The sequence below is a fragment of the Acomys russatus genome, chromosome 3 (genome assembly GCF_903995435.1).
Source record: "Acomys russatus chromosome 3, mAcoRus1.1, whole genome shotgun sequence".
Classification (NCBI taxonomy): domain Eukaryota; kingdom Metazoa; phylum Chordata; class Mammalia; order Rodentia; family Muridae; genus Acomys; species Acomys russatus.
Window position 1 is genome coordinate 26,279,740 of NC_067139.1, and position 17,012 is coordinate 26,296,751.

The following is a 17,012-nucleotide window of genomic DNA, read 5'->3' on the forward strand; positions in this document are numbered from 1 at the left end:
AAGTCCAGCCAGGAGCACTGGGCCTGAACCACGGGCTGAACTCAGCTAGATTCTCAGGGCCTGAACCGTCTGCCAAGCTCAGCTAGGGATTCTGGGCCCAAAATGCACACAGGGTCCAGCCAGAATTTTTGGGCTGGGACTACGCACCAAGCTCCGCTAGGGCCTTTTGGCCCAAAGTGCGTGCTGTGGTCAGTTATTGACTCAGGGCCCGAACTGACCACCAATCTCAGCCAGGAATTCTGGATTCAAACTGCACACTGTGTCCAACCAGAGTCTTAGAGCTGGTGGAACCGAGTGCTCTGTCCAGCCTGTGCCACAGCAGGAGAACTGCGGCTGCTCTGAGTTAGCACCAGTGGTGGAACCAAGTGCTCTGCCCAGACTGTGTCACCGCAGGGGAGCTGCCGCTGAGCTGAGGTGCTGCCTAGTGTGGAGCTGCGGGCTCAACTAAGCCTGCGCCACAGCAGGGGAGCTGTGGCCACGCTGAGTTAGTGCCTCAGGCAGAATTGCTTGCTGGGCCGGGCCAGTACCCGGGACTCTGGGGCCAAACTGTCTGCCGAGTCCAGTCTGGGTCCGAAGGCTCCACGTGACCCAATTCCTACCCCGAGTCCCCTCTCCCGCAGCAACTCCCACCAGCCACCACACCAATCGCCTCTACCAGAAGGCTATGAGCTGCAAACCTCAGCCACCGCTGCTGGTGCCGCTGGTTCTGCTGCCTCTGCTGCTGCCGCTCCGATCAGAGAAAATCCATGCTCCTCCCGTGTGCAGGGGCATGCAGGTCCTCCGCACCCTGGTCCCTCCGAACTGTGGAGCACTCCCGCTGCCGTGATGTTCGGACCTCGGTGTTCCTGGCTCAGAAATCTGTGCAATTCCCTGAATTGTTCACTGGAGCCTCCAAACGCGGTCCACACTGCTCGCCGCCATCTTGGATCCTCTATATATATTTTTTTTTCTTTTTCTTTTTTAAGTTTATAGAAGATCCAGGTCAAACACTATAGGTCCTTGAACCATGTACTTCTTACAGCCTGCTGGTTTCATAAATTACACTAGCAAACATACATTTTGTTGGAGGAAGCTCTAAAGGGGTGGCCTGAAGGGTTTCAGTGCTATCACATATCATAGATGTAAAAAGTCGGAACATAGTTAAAGGGATGATTAATCCCAGATTCATCTCATTCATCTCACTTTTATTTCTACAGTGCGCTCTCTCTCTCTCTCTCTCTCTCTCTCTCTCTCTCTCTCTCTCTCTCTCTCTCTCTCTCTCCATTGCTTTGCAGGGCTATATTTCTGACTCTGTCTTGCATCTGGGTGTTTATTCATCTGACTGAAAGAGCTTTAAGTCCTCTTGAAAAATTAATTTGGCTTTAACATTCAGCTATCTAAGGCTCCCTGGGTGAAGATGAAACCCTGCTGTGGGGAGTTTTGATTTAACAAATGACCATTGAATAGGCGTCTTTGATCCTCAATCAGGGGGGTGTCAGCCCTCAGCCCTTTGGGGGGGACTGATCTTCAAGCAGATCAAAGTTGACATGGTTGGTGGTTGGCACCAAAAGAATTCTGGCACTTCACAGCTGCTTTGGGCAGCCACAGCCTGTTAGGCAGAGATTATAGATTTTCCTAAGTGCTTACCTCAAGAATTGGATGAGGACAGAGGTGTGCACTTAGGTAATCTCCTTCCTTGTACCTGGAATTGCATGTTCCCACTTCTTCTTTGCTCCCTAATGCTTTTTGTCTGTTTGTTCTGTTGTTGTTTTTCTTCTTTTATTGAAAATAGTTTTTTTCATATAACATATTCTGATTATGGTTTCCCTAACTCCTACCCCTCTCAATTCCTCCCTACCCCTTCTTCCATGATCCACATTCTTTCTGTCTCTTGTTAGAAAATAAACAAGTACCTAAGGAATAATAATAAATTAAAATAAGTCAAAAACAAAAAAATAGAATATGACAAAACAATCAAACAACGAAGAGAGCCAAAGAAAAAGCACAATAAATGCACACAGACACAGAGACAATCCCTTTTGCAACATCTTTGAAACAAACCTACTAAAACCCCTAAACCAGAGGCTATAACATATATGCAAAGGACCCATAAATAGAAAATTCCTTGACTTTAGCATTATGTGACAAGGAACCTCCAAACACCACAGAGTTGGTGTTGTGTTGGCATCCACTACTGGGCATGAGACCTTAAGAGTGGCTTGTTTCCCCCAGGGAGACTACCTTGGTCAAAACTTAATTTTTCATTTGCAAGTGGCTACCAATTGGAGATGGTCTCTGTCTTCAGGATGGGTGTGTGTTTCCACTTCTCCCTTCAGCTCCAGGATCCCGTCTGTTGCAGACCTGTGCAAGCTCCATGCATGCTGCCTCAGTCTATGTGCTCAAATATGTGTCAGTCCTTATGTATTTAGAGGGCTTTGATTCCTTTTTTTTTTTTTCCACCTCCTCTTCCAAAGGGTTTCCTGGGCCCTGAGGAGAAGGATTTGAGGGAAGCATCTCTTTCAGGTCTGAGTGTTCAAAGGTCTATCATTCTCTGCACATTGTCTGGATGTGTGTCTCTATATTTGTTCCCACTTGCTGCAGGAAGAATCTTCTCTGATGATGACTGAGCAAGGCTCTGATCTATACATACAGAAAAATGTCATTACAAGTCATTTTATTGCTACTTTCCTTTATCAGAACAATCGTATCTGGTTTCCCCCAGGTCACTGTCCTATCTAGTCTCAGGTTCTTGGTCACCCAAGCAGCATTGGGTATGGATTCCATCTCATGGAATGGGCCTTTACTCGAATCAGATATTGGTTGGTTATTTCCATAAGTTTTGTGCCACTACTGCATCAGCATATCTTAAAGGCAAGTCACTACTGTAAATTGAAGGTTTTATAGCTGGATTAGTATTACCTTTCTCCTTCGGCAAAGTGCAGAGTACCTCCCAGTACCATGAATACTAGCTAGTAAGGGCGAAGACTCTAGGTAGGTACCAACTTGACCTCTCCATGCTCAATGAGTTGTGTAGGTATTGTCTCCAGCAATAGTGCCTTACTATCCATTTGTGAAAGGCCACCAAGAGCCTTTTAATATTTGCTCACTAATGTAGAAATTCTCAGTTCTTGCTCTCCAGGCTCTCTTGCTAACGTTTTAAAAATTAAAAGGAAAAATATAATTTTCATTCACTTTATTAAGAAAAAGGAAGTGCTAATGTCCTTGTAGAGAGAGAGTTCAAGCTTGGATCTCCCACCTACACTAGGCGGCTCACAGCTGCCTCTTACTACAGCTCCAGTGCCACCCACTAGAGGGCCTCCCTCTTTGATCCACTCTTGTGCCTCTCTTGAAAGATGCAGAGCAATCCTAATGGGCCCAAAGATGAATCCTTGCCAACAGATAGAAATAGCTCTTGTCATGATATCCTGACCCGGCCTCCTTGGACATCTATACTCAAATGCACACACCCACACATGGATGCAACTACACATCATTAGAAATTCAGTATGTCTTTTAAAAGGGAATGAAAGTTACACACATAGAGCACAAGATGAAGGAGGATGAGAATGATGGAGAGAAAGCAGACAAGCTGCCGTGGGCGGCTGGAAAGCCTAGCCAGACACTCTCTAAACGTGCATGTTTTAAAAGCAAGAAGTTGGTGTCAAGTGCGGATACTGGCCTTGATAAAGATGGCTCAGAGCATCTAGACTTCTTAGCATCCTTGAGTGTCGCTGTGAGGACAGACCTTGTCTAATACTACCCGCTCCTTCTCTCCCACAGATGGAGAGCTCTCCATATCCAATGAAGATGACTCCCTGGACAATGGGCAGGCCCTGAGCTCCAGCCAACTGTCTTTACCTGCCCTGTCGGAAATGGAGCCTGTCCCGATGCCCAGGGACCCCTGCTCGTATGAGGTGCTCCAAGCTTCAGACATCATGGATGGACCAGGTAATGACCTGGAAGAGGCCTGGGCTGAGTCCCCAGGATGTCACAGTCTCTTGGCAGGACTTGGGATGCCTATTTTAACCATCCAGAACATGAAGACCCGGAAATGTGGGGGGAAACTAATGTTGTGGTTGTTTGTACATAACTGAACCTAAGAAAATACAGATGCTATTTTCAGATGGTGTTTTATAGTTTGTAAAAAACAAAAACAAAAAACACTTTTGTGACTTAAATTACCTTAAAGGTGTTATAACTTGTTTTATAATATTGATGGTTTAAAACACTGTTTGTTTTCTAACATTCATCTTTGTTAAGATAAATCAAAAGACTCCTGTTCCTCTCTAAACCTGTTTAATCCATCTGCTCCAAAGTCCTGGCCACACCGTTTAAGTTCCAGTGCCAATATACACGCCAATAATTATGTCAGTTTGGTTAAGATACTGGTACATCCAACTGACATGGTAGTTAAATTGTATACAATGTCCCAGCAAAGCTAGAGGCTGCCTCTGGATGAATTTAGATGCCTTCTGATTATTGCCTCCCTCATTATTTGGCTCACTGTCACCCAAGTGGCCAATTTCCCAGTCTCAGGGGGTGCAGCACCCTCCTAATCAGCCCAGAGACCAGTCCTTACCAACAGAGAGGAGAAGTACACGTCAGGAGATGGGCTGGGGAGGAGCCTCTGGGACATCCTGGAGCATGGGCAGAAAGGCCCCTGTCCTGGTGCCCTGCATGCAGCATTTACATGCACACTTTGCTCATGTGGGAGGAAGGGAGAGGGACTGGTTTCCCAAGTTGGTTCCCATGCTTAATTGTGGAACTTGGCCTGCTATTGTTCAGCGCTGAATAGAACTATGTCCCTTGTGGTGGGGAAAACTCAAGGTGTCCAGTGTTCTTTGCAAAGTTGTGCTGTTATGTAGACATTATTTCCTCCAGGGGAGAAGGAAGGCAAGAAATGGGAGGAATCCTTCATGAACTACCTCCTTGTGGCAGCCATCGCAAGCAGGGGCACAGACAATTGAGCTATATTTTGTCCTATAGAATTTTAAGGAAGAACACTGAATTTTTACATTTCAACCCAACGTCCCTTGTACCACTAGAATCTTGCAGTTAGACTATTTTAGTGAAGTCTACCACCTCGTCAGAGTCACAGCGTTTTACTGTTATTACCCAAGTTGCCAGCACAGTAGGAAGCACCAAGCTACCATCCCATGGCAACTCAGCAAAGAATCAAGCCCAGATGAAGAGATGGAGGAGGAGTTGAAATAAGACAGTGGGGGCCTGTGGCTGCAAGGCTTGCCTAGAACTCAGGGTTCCCTGGGTTCAATCCCTAGTGCCATATACTTAGTTCCAAGACGGGATGGCACACACCTTGAAATGCCAGCACTCAGGAAGTAGAAACAGAGAATTGAGAGTTCAAGGTCATCCTCTGCAACATAGTGAGTTTGGAGCCAGCCTAGAATGTATGAGGCTCTGGGAAGCGGAGCAGGGAGGGGACGGAAGGAAAAAATAAATAAATAGACAAAAAGTCTGGCATACTGGAAGTAAAGGGACTGAACCAGTAAAAAAGGTGTCACCTTTGCACATCCTCTGCCTTGTGAGAATATATAGGGCCAGGGAGGGCAAGTGACTCCTCAGAGGAGGGAGGGAGTCCTCACTGAGAGCCTGGCTCTCAGTCCTGATGGTTCCAGAGCTTGGAGGAGTAGCTACCAAAGCCTGCTGGCATGTCAACCTTGTCAGCTGCCACTGATATCCCAGGCCAGAGAGGAAAACTCTGTGGACAGCACCGATACTCTCTCTCTCTCTCCCAGTCCATGGCATGGCTCTCTCTTCCCTCAACAGAGGAAGAGCCCAGAGAATGGAAGAAAAATGCTAGTTCTTCTTTGTCCCATTAAGGGACCCGAAATCCTTGTCCTGCTCACTGTCCTGTTAGTTGTGCCTGTGGTCGCCTGGGTCACATGGTAGAGCATCTGCATTCTTTGGATGGTACAGGCTCAATTTAAAGTGGTGACCTTTTTCATGAGGAAATGCCCTTGCCCCTCCCCCTTCTCCCTCTCACTCCCCTTCCCTCTCTCTTCTCTCTTCCTCTGTTTCCCCTCTGCCCCTCCACACCCCACCTGCTTTCTTCAATTTCTCTTGTCCTTGCTTTAGCTCTCCGTGTGCCCATGATGGCCTGCAGCAGGTCACGCTCTGCTGTCTTGTTGGCCTGCCAGTGTCCCTGTCCTGTGTTCCTGGCTGGCCTGCACTGCGTTAGTGTAATGTCTCCTGTGTATCATGTGGTTGTCCCCTCAGTGTCTGAAGAGAGTCCCTCTGCCAGTGAGTCTGGAGTCCTCCTGTCCCAAGATCCTTCAGCCAAACCAGTTCTGTTCCTGCCCCCCAAAAAACCTGCTGCTTTCCCTGGAGACCATGAGGAGACCCCAGTGAAGCAGCTGTCCCTCCTCAAGCAGCCCCCGGCCCTGCCTCCCAAACCCACTGCCCGGATTGCCAACCACTTAGCAGGTAAGTCCAACATCTTGTGAGGCGCACAGCCCCTCCCTCCCTTCACGGGATAGTTCCTTTCTCTCTCAGTCTTTTTATCTGAGGCCTGAACAGGCATCTCTGGGAAGATGGCCCCACGGGGTGTTTGGGTATTTGTATGTATGTGCTGGTACATGAGGTCATGACCAGGGTTTATGTCTCCGTGTCAAGAAGCATTTGATATGCAATTGCCAGCCATATGCCAAGAACCATCGGTGTTATCTGTCATATGTGTTTCTGTAAATATGTACATTGTATTTATGTGACTGATTCAAGATTATCACCCATCTGGGTGAATTAGAATCAATGTCAAAATGTTTACACAGATGAAGAAAAGTGCTTTGCTCTGTTCATAATGAGTCTGTTAAGGCTTTAAATGTTTGTAAGTTATTGATCTAAAGTCTGGAATATTTATGCAATTAAAACTAATTTAATTCACTTGCTGTCAGTTCCCCTTTAAAAAAAAAGAAGAAAGAAAGAAAAAGGAAGAAGCTAGGCTTGGTGGTGCATGCCTGTAAGCCCAGCACTTGGGAGGTAGAAGCAGGAGGATCAGGAGGTCAAGAGCATCCTTGGCTACTTAGCAAGTTAGAGGTCAGCATGAGCTATGTGAGACCCTGTCTCAAAAAGCAGCAGCAATAGAATAACCAACCAGGTGTGTGGGAAACACCTTTAGAGGAAGCGTAGGCTCAGCAGAATTGCTCTAACATTATTTCCATATGTTTGTATGTTGACTCTATGTGGTTAGTGAGTGTGTACAGCTATGCAATTGGCTGTGTGTAATGAGATTGCATCTCACCATGTGATATAATCAGACACCTATTAACTGCTTTTATACAACATATGTGGTGCTTTTACAAATAGTATCTAAGCGACCTCTGTAATGTTTACATGTAATGGGGGAGGGAGTAGGGGAACATATTCACTTACAGTAGACAAGAAAAGGAAATGGCTTCTCCAGGCTGGCAGGACCCTGCAGGGGAAGGCATGACTGGATCCTAGGTGTCCCACCTGCTAGCAGATCAGTGACTATCCCCACAGTAACAGGACATCTCTCTCTATAGTCCAGCTCCAACAGAGACTTATGCCACACTGTTATCCCAATGCCCCCTTCAGCTCCACTGGGTATTTTTTTGGCATAAATGAGCCATTGTCTAAGAACCATTTAACACATCAATAACATATCAGTTTAGTGTCCCAACATTCTAAGGCATAAGCCCACTGTCTAATAAAAACCAAACGTCGCTCTAGGTGTTGTCTCCCCACCTGCTCTTTGCACATAGCAACGTGAGCTGAATCTCCTTTTAATAACTATCCCACAGTATAGTTTTACCAGCTGCTTGGTGCAGATCTAGGGATTCTTCTGCATGTTCTGCTGTAAACAACGTGATGGCAAGCATCTGAAGTAGGCTGCCTATGTCCTTTTAAGGTTTTCCTGGGCATTTCTAGGATTAAAACTACAAAGTCAAATTCATACACTGTATATTGTGTTATTATCTAAGTAGACACAACTCTGTGAGTTTAATGAATGCATATCTCAACAGTCCTCTGTATCCGCAGGTTCTGTATCTGTGGTTCAGCCAATCACAGATCAAAAATAATTATTACAAATTCTGTACTGAATATGCCCAGATATTTTTCTTATCATTTCCTTAAACAGCATGATGTTGCAGTTATTTACCAAGTATATGCATTGAATTAGACATTATATGTCACTTGGAGATAATTTAAAGTATAGGGAAGGGTATGGGTGTAGGGTCTATGTAAATACTATGCCATTTTGTAGAAGGGACTTGAGCATGCATGGATTTGGGTGTCCACAGGAGTCCAAAGCCAAGCCCCTACAGACACCAAGGGATGGCTGTATTAGAGGGCTTGAGCAAATGTCATTCAGAGTAGAGCCGCAGCTCCATGCAGCCTCTCCAGAGGCCCCTGAAGAAGACTGAAGCCTGGTTGACTTTCATGGAGAGAAGAACATCTGTAGAGACCTGGGGAATGGATTCTCAGGAAGAAGGCTCTGGGAAACACTCAGAAGTAGATGTTTTAGGTCACGTCAGTGGCTCAGCTGAGATAAAGACTCCATAGTGGCCTGCTGAGATTTGCGTTTTATTCCCTAGGAAGTAGCAAGACTTGGGGAGGGGGCAGTATTATGATGCAATGAGCCTTTAAATTATCTTCCCACATGGCAGGCATGGTGCCACCTGTTTTAATCCCAGCACTTGGGAGGCAGAGGCAGATGGGTCTCTTTAGGTTTGAGTCTAGCTTAGTCTACATAGGAAGTTTCAGGCCAGCCAAGGCTATGTATTGAGGCCCAGTCTTTAAACAGAACAAAACAAACAACAACAACAACAACAAAAAAAAAAAACCATTTCCTGGGTCACTGTGTAGAATGAACAGAAATAGGAAACAAGTTGAAGACTTGTCACAGATGCCAACAAAGCTACCTGTGGGCTCTGCACCTCAGCATGACTGGTGGCATTGAACACAGTGATCTGAGGCAGGAAGGTAAGCTGGCACGAATCCACTAGCAGTGGTAGGCCATGTAGACCAGTAGATAGTAAAGAATGGTTATAGAATATTTATTTCACAACATACTCTAATTTATTTAGTTATCTCGTAGATGAGAAAACATGGCAACCTTACTATGAGCTCAGGAGCTTAAGTGGGACACCTGCTCACAGGACCCTGTACGTGAGGGACTGAAGACATCACCAAATGCATCTATGCAATCTATGAGCATCCACACCATATAACTTGAAGCAAATGCATAAAAATACATTACAACCTTTTCTTATGTGTGGTTGCCTCTTCAATGTGATAAAGATAAGAGTGGGAAAGATGTTGGTGTCTAGGGGCTGTGGCACTGGAGCTATCCTTTTGGGTCTAAGCTCCATTAGACTTGCTTAATTTTCATAAATGAGCAGTCAGTCATAATGAATCTGCATCAGCGTGAAGAGCTCTGCTAACCCCGCTCTGGTACTCATTACTCCAGAGACATCTGGGCCATGTCAGAAGGAATTTATCAGCTAAGAATCCCAGAGCTCTAAATTAAGATTTGTGGGTGGCTACTATGTTCTCGTTGTTGTTGTTGTTCTATCCGTGTGTTTGGGGGGGGTGGATGCTGGACGATTGAAAGGCACCAAGCATGATTAAGAGAAGTGGGTCGTGGCCTGGCAAAACGTGGAGGAAAGAGGAGCCTGACCAGGAACAGTACCCAACTGCACAGAGAGTGGCATGCAGGACTCTCTCTCCTTAGGATGCACTTCCACGTTATCAGGAAAACAGTGGCCTGGGAGAATGTGTGTCTTACCATTCTTCTCAGCTCTTCAGCCGAGTGGAGAAAGGTCCACATTCTCCCTGTGTTCTTCATGTCCCCTCTTCTTCCTCCCTCCTCCTCCTCCTCCTCCTCTCCACCATCAGCAGCACAGGAGCCAGAGCTGGGAATTGCTGGGCATCAGAGTCTTGCCATTCTGGAAGCACAGCCTCCTCCCCACCCCCATCCCCACTCCCACCCCACCCCCATAGAGCTGCCTATGTTGTGGATGTGATCCTAGGTGAAAGAGTCTCAGAGAAATGGGTTCTTACTGGAATGATGGGTAACCCTGGAGGGAAAGTAGGATCTAGCAAAACTGTCTCCTGCCCTTCTAAATCTCCACCAATGGCTTCCCTAAGCATTCTTACCCAGAAGCTATATGATAAGCATCACAGGGCTAACGAGTGTCTTCTGCATGAGAAGCCTGTGAGGAGCAGACACCCCATACATGATAGATGAATGAAGAGTAAAGCATGGCTTCAAAGAAAAATCCTTGGTGTCCTGGCTTCACAGCTTGACTATCACATTTGGGTAGCAATTGGACAGCTGGCATTGTTTGAGAACTTTAACAGGTACCATTTAGTCCTTGAGGTACATACTATTCCCATTCCTGCCTTTTCATCACAGAAGATGACCAACAAAGACAGGAAGATGGTGACTGTGGCTAGACCACTAGTGAGTCACCAGCTTTCTTGGTTTCTGAGTTGTGTGTTTTCATCCATTTAAGAAATTGGAAAAACCTACATCGTAACTATATTAGTCTGTTCAGGCTGCCATGTCAGATAATATAGACTAGATGTCTTATATAGCAAAATTTAATTTTTTTCACATCTGGGGAGATGGCTCAGTGGTTAAGAGCACTTGTTGCTCTGGCAAAGGACCCATGTCCAGTTCTCAGCACCCACACAGTGGCTCACAACCATCCACAACGACAATTTCAGAGAATCTAGCACCCACTTCTGACCTCTGAAGGCACCAAACACAAACACGGCATACATACATACATGCAGATAAAACACTCATACACATAAAATACATTTTTTTAATCTTTTAAAAGAAATTTCATTTTTCATAGTTTTGAAGACTGAAATTTAAGGTCAAGTAACAATAACAAAAAATAATATAAATATAAACATATAATCTCTGTTGTGCTTACAAAACATTCCCAGTGTGTTAGGCACCGTAAGCAGGAGATGCATGCAGACAGCGTGCATGCTAACCATTTGATGTAAGGAACCCATGCATCTGCTGGTGTCGCTATAGCAAGAGCTCCTAGTACTAATACCCCCCAGACACCGAGAAGTGACTGGAGTCTCAGCAAAATTAAGTGTTTGCAAATTTCAGTGTGCCACAGTGTCTGCAACTACAATTTTTGCCTAACAAACATCTGTGTTCTGCCGAACTTCCCAGTGCCAGCACTTAAACAACTCTAATGAGAATAGATGCCATGGTCATTAAGCTGAAAACAATGTTCCTATTTATAGCTCTCTCTCTCTCTCTCTCTCTCTCTCTCTCTCTCTCTCTCTCTCTCTCTCTCTCTCTCTCTCTCTCTCTCTCTCTGATTCCCTGAGCATCTCCCTTCTTCCACAGTCATATGTGTATTGATCTCAGATTCATAGTGTCACTCGCTCCCCACCCCATTCTCTGACATTCTACCTACACCTTCCTCCTTCCCCTCTTCAGCCCTACACAAGTGTGTCCTCATAGCACAGAGGCCATATGTGGAGGAGGGAAGTCTTCACTTCTTGGTAGCTGGCACTTTGTAAGTATTCTGTGTTCTTTTAGGTCAAGAGTACTCCCAAGTGGAAAGTGAATGCCTATTATCCTTACAGTGCTAGAGGCAGAGGCTGAGAGGAGCCTAGGGGTGGTTACAAGGCAGAAACTGGAGCAAGGTGGTTCTGCAGAAAGACAGGCAAGGTAAAGTTAACTAGAGTTGGCTAGAGTGAAAAGTCCTAACCTGCCAGGGATAGTTAAAGCAAAGGAATACTACTACCCCCTACAGTGTACATGCCAGGGGCCGGTGATCTGGCGCTTAGGCTACTCCATATAGCATAAGCATTGCCAAAGACAAACTCAGGGTGAGCCTTAAGCATGGCTGGCCCCAACCAGAAAGGTTTCTAATACATCCAAACTCATAACCTATAGAAAGTTCAAAAAGAAAGTGGAGGGAATGCTTAAGTTGCCTGGCTTTACTTCACTATACCGGGGTCTCCATATTGTTCTAATCTCTCTCAATATCTCTCTCTCTCTCAATCTCTCTCTCTCTCAATCTCTCTCTCTCCCCCCCCTCTCTCTCCTCTCTCTCTCCTCTCTCTCTGTCTCTCTCTCTCTTCTCTCTCTCTCTGTCTCTCTCTCTGTCTCGTCCTCTCTCTCATCCTCTCTGCGCTCTCTCTCTCTCTCTCTGTGTGTGTGTGTGTGTGTGTGTGTGTGTGTGTGTGTGTGTGTGTGTGTTAGGGGAGGGGCACAGGTAGTTTGGAAATCCCATTCATTTATTCATTTAGCACTTCCCACCATGTGCAGGAGGATGTTTTACTAAGCCTTCATGTAACATTTTAGAAAGATGTTAAGACTATCAGCCTTAGGATCAGCAGGCAGCCATAGCTATGGGAAATGCTCGGCATGGAAACTATATGCAAGACAACCTTGAAGAGTACAATCGCGCCGGGTGTGTATCAGCTGTGAACAAGAAGCACAGGCCCCAGGAGCATGCGTAGGAGGGGTGTTTGCTCGAGAAATAGCAAATGGTCCTTTGGGGCAGGAATGCAGGATTCTGGTAGCATAACAATGAAAGTAGGGGCTGAAAAGCAGGCTTGTAGGGAAACCAGGAGCCTTGCGTGCCAGAAGGCTTTGTCTTCGTAAGAGGACAGGGCATCCTTTGTGGGTTCTCAGCAGCAATCACTTGATTTCAGATGAGCATATCCATGGAAACCAATAGAGATGAAGTGTACCCTGATGGCATTGGGTGTATGTGTATATGTATGTGTGTATTATGTATGTATGCATGTATTACGTGTGTATGTAGATGATATATGTTTAGTGTTGAACAAGAGCTAGTAAGTGTGTCAGCTGCTACCCTTGGCTCTCTCTCTTCGACGTCTTTTTCCAGCTTTCACTTTATTTGGACTACTATGCTTAAGTTTTGTGGGGAAAGACAACCAAGCAGTTCTGCCCATCTCAGAAAGCTTGCAATCAGCACCAAATATGCGGTAACAAGTAACTAGGGATGGTGACATCCTACGGTCAAGATTGACAAGGAAGAATGGCTTCTGGTACTACAGTTTCTCTCTAACAAGACTGGCACACTGGCCAGCGAAAGCCATTCTTAGACTGAGCCTTTAGTGCTAGACACAGATTTGGATCTCTTCTTGAAGCTGACAAGTTCAGTGAAATAACTGGGCTTTGTGTGTGTGTGTGTGTGTGTGTGTGTGTGTGTGTGTGTGTGTGTGTGTGTGTGTGTGTGTGTGTGTGTGTGTGTGTGTATGTCTGTGTGTGTGTGTGTCTGTGTGTGTGTGTGTCTGTGTCTGTGTGTGTGTGTGTGTGTGTGTGTGTGTGTGTGGATTTAAGCCCAAATAAGTTTTGAAATCATGCTGTTGATATATTCTCCCCTCAAATTTTACATGGAATACACCTTTTTATGCTAAGGGCTGCACAGATTCCTCTAACAATGTGCACACAGGGGGAGCTAACTGCATCCACATAGTTTTCTCCCTACAAACTGCAGTGGGAGGACAGTAGACACTATTTTAAAATGAGAATGGTTCTATCTTGGATTCTCACAACCTCTTGTTCCACAGTCCATGATCAGACCCTGATGCTCTGGTGACAGCGTATGCAAGTAGATTTTTGTTTTCAGTGCAGGAGATCTGGGAAGGATGGACTTATTTATCTCTTATTCTTCAAGAGTTATCAGATGGCACACACTCCTCAAACCTTCACTCTCCCAAGTTAGAGTGCGTTCCAGGATCATATGACTTTCCTTGGAACTTTGGCTGTCCTCAGTAGCAGCTCATAGATGGTCCCCAGTTTGCTGTTGCAGTCTTTGCACCCGCATCTCAAACCATGCAGTGGCCAGTAGGCACGGTCCCCTCCTGGGCTTCACTGTACTGCAAGTTAAACTACCTTGTTAAAAAGCAACGCTCAATCCGTGGTGCCTGTGAATGGAGCAGGGATGAGTTGTGAGAGGTTGGCAGGGAGCCTATCACAGTTCACACAGAAAACCAGACAGGGTCCCCTGATATAATCAACGAAGCTTCTGCCCCAATTTATTAGTGAGCTTCAACAGGTTCTCAAAACCTACAGCTCTTTGGACGTTTTTTAAAAACCACTCAAGTGATACACCTCATGAGAGTGAGAATTTAATCTGCTGTATCCTACTGATGCTCACCTTGGGATGACAAGAAGCCCCTGTTGCTGAGGCTTTTTTTTTTCCTGGAGTGGGGCTTGTGAGGGATCCGTGTACCAAATCTGAGAATCAAGACTAGAGATGTCTTCTTTCCTCCTCCTCTTCCTCCTCCTCCTCTTCTTCCTCCTCCTCTTCCTCCTCCACCTCCTCCTCCTCCTCCTCCATAAAGTCCTATTTTGCATCCCCAGTTTGGACTAATTAATACCTTCACCATGCATACCCACCCTTAGAGTAGATCCCTCTATTCTCTTTCTTCTATCAGCTCTAAATTGAAAGCTTTGATCCCCATGACTTCACTCTCTGGTTCTAGTGTTTTAGGAAGAGAGGGAATGTTTTCGCTCATCCTGATGCTTGTGGCTTTCATCAAATCCCCTCTCTGTGTGGTTTGTTTGTTTGTTTGTTTGTTTAAGTTTTAGTTTCGGTTTTTGGCTTTTCAGGACAGGATTTCCCTGGGTAGCCTTGGCTGTCCTGGACTTGCTTTGTAAACGAGGCTGGCCTTGAACTCACAGAGATCCACCTGCCTTTGCCTCCCCAAGTGCTGGGATTACAGGCATGCACCACCACCCAGCTCCCCTCTCTGCTTCTATCTGTTTCGTATATAGTAGCCTTTAACTGCCCACCATGAAGGGGAACTCCTTTCCTGCTATCTATCTCCAGACTTCTTTCATAATATTTGCCTGTCCCAGGGAAGGCTTAAAGGCATGACACCTCTATCCAACCCTACCCAGCAATGACAGCACTTGTCCATTGTTATAAATGAGCGATATCATGTGTTTTTATATAGGTCATTTGTAATGTCTAGCAAAAGACTCGCACACCTTCTCAACATGCATTTGGTGATGTTATTTGCTCTATTGCAGTGGCCATTCTTGGGGATGAATCACCTGCCTATCACATGTAACTCTAGTACAAAGAATCTAATTGAATTGCATGTCCTGAAAAGGTGATAGGCCGGAGTGGCTCAGTGGGTGAGTGACCCTCCTCCACTACCCAACAGTTCTTTTCAATGAGCCATAGTCCCCGTTGTCATCCTCTTAATTGGGGAAAGTATATTTAAGAATGAAAGTGTTCACTCATAGATGGGGGGTTTGAACCAAATTCATTTGCTGCTGCTGGTGTCTTCTAGGATAGCCTTCAATTGCAGGATTCTGATGTTTCTGGATGCATTTTTCCCAAAGGCCTGATGCATGCTATAGTTATCACATCCTGGCCTTATGTGGGGCATACACAGACACACTCATAATCTTAAAATGAATCTTCCTAGAATTTATAAAATTATTTCCCTGCTATGTATATAAAGATATATATGAAGCATAAATGAATTTCATGTTTGTACTTAGGCCCCGTCCCCAATACATGTGTGTGTGCATTCATCTAGAATGTGAGTATTAATGGTTCCAAGCATTTTGGATAAGAGCAGCTTGATCTGAGCTCAGGCTCAAATGTCTAGCACTGTGATTGCTGCTGTGGTTGTTAATGCCAATTCGATGTATGTTTTCTGTGTAGTGGGGACGGCATGAAGCAATGAGCAGAGAAAGTTTGGGAGAGGGTTTTGTATGCTAGATCTGGAAGAGAGAGTAGGAATTGACCAAAAAGACATAATAGAATATTCCAAACCACACAATATACCAAGGTCCAGGGTACAGAACCCCCTGGCAGTCAAGGGCAGCAGCAGTTGGAATGAAGGTGTTTGCTGAGGTCAGACCACTGGGTTCCAAGGAGAGGAGGGGCGCCATAAGCACTTACTTTCAGTTCCTCAGCAGACAGTGTGCTGCGGGAAAGGAGCCCAGAGGAGGCTGAGGGAGACCTCAGCAGGTGCACAGAGGTCATGGAACTCAGCAGGTGCATAGAGTTCATGACTGCACAGAAGCCACTTGGCAGCCCTTGCTGTGGGTAGGGACCTGAACTGGTGAGGTCCTAGTGAGGGTGGATATTGGAGGGTAGAGATATGTATCCCCGACATAACTCTGCCCAGAGACTTTCTGGGTACCCTAGGGAGCATGCTTCACCACAAGAGGGGTCAGAACTTAAAGTATGGGCCTGAAGACATGAACCAAGCAGCAGGCAGCCTAAGGGGAGGCCTTGGATGAGTGTTAAACTAAGGAGCAACCTAGTCCTGTTTGTGCTGTCGCGTGAGCTAGGTGGAGAGACAGAAACAGACAGATGGGGCAGCTCCATAAGTCAGTGAGCCATGAGGGCAGTGCTTCCCAAGAAGGAGCTCTGGGTGTGACAAGCAAGTGCTGCACTCCTCCGCGGCATACTCTGCTGAGCATGACTCTTGTAGACAAGCTTGCAACCTAGACAGACTCAGCCCACCCACCCCACCCCCCTCCTCTCTAGGACCAGATGAGTTCAGGGAATGCTAGGGAGAAGAACTACAAGCTCTCTCCCAGAATGCTCTCTGAGAGCTGGTCTGACCATGACCCCTCCTACTGGACCGTGTTTAGGAAGCTGTGATGACACCGTCATAGAACCAAGGGCTTGGTTCCACTTGCTTTTGAGCGCCGCCATGATGAGACGAGTGACACTTCTGTTGGGTTTTGTGCTTGTTCGCAATTTGCTTTTGCTGTTCTACACCCAGGGCCAGTGAACCACATCCCCGGCCCTTGGGAGGGCAGGGGCTACCATTGTGTTATTTTGTTTTTGGTGTTGTTGTTGGTTTTTTTGGGTTTTTTGTTTGTTTGTTTGTTTGTTTGTTTTTTAGTTTTTGTTAACTAGCATACAGAGTAACGGGTTTAATTAGAGCATTTTCAAATAGACTTTGCTTTTGTTGACCTTTTTCTCTCACTCCCCTCCCTGATTTTCCTGTGCTTCTCTTACATGGCCTCCCTTTTGTTTTCCTATCATATATTACATACA

General features: G+C 45.8%; 1 protein-coding gene across 5 annotated transcripts in view; it reads left to right on the plus strand.

Annotated features, from left to right (window-relative positions):
- Phactr1 (phosphatase and actin regulator 1) overlaps positions 1-17,012 on the plus strand; it is a 462,087-nt gene that overhangs the window by 381,631 nt on the left and 63,444 nt on the right. For 4 of the 5 annotated variants that reach the window (XM_051170504.1, XM_051170512.1, XM_051170527.1 and 1 more), the window contains 2 exons: positions 3,760-3,927; positions 6,217-6,423. In XM_051170504.1, coding sequence (XP_051026461.1) covers positions 3,760-3,927; positions 6,217-6,423 — 375 coding nt within the window. The remainder of the gene's footprint in view (positions 1-3,759; positions 3,928-6,216; positions 6,424-17,012) is intronic. The other variant, XM_051170519.1, reaches the window with a different exon arrangement.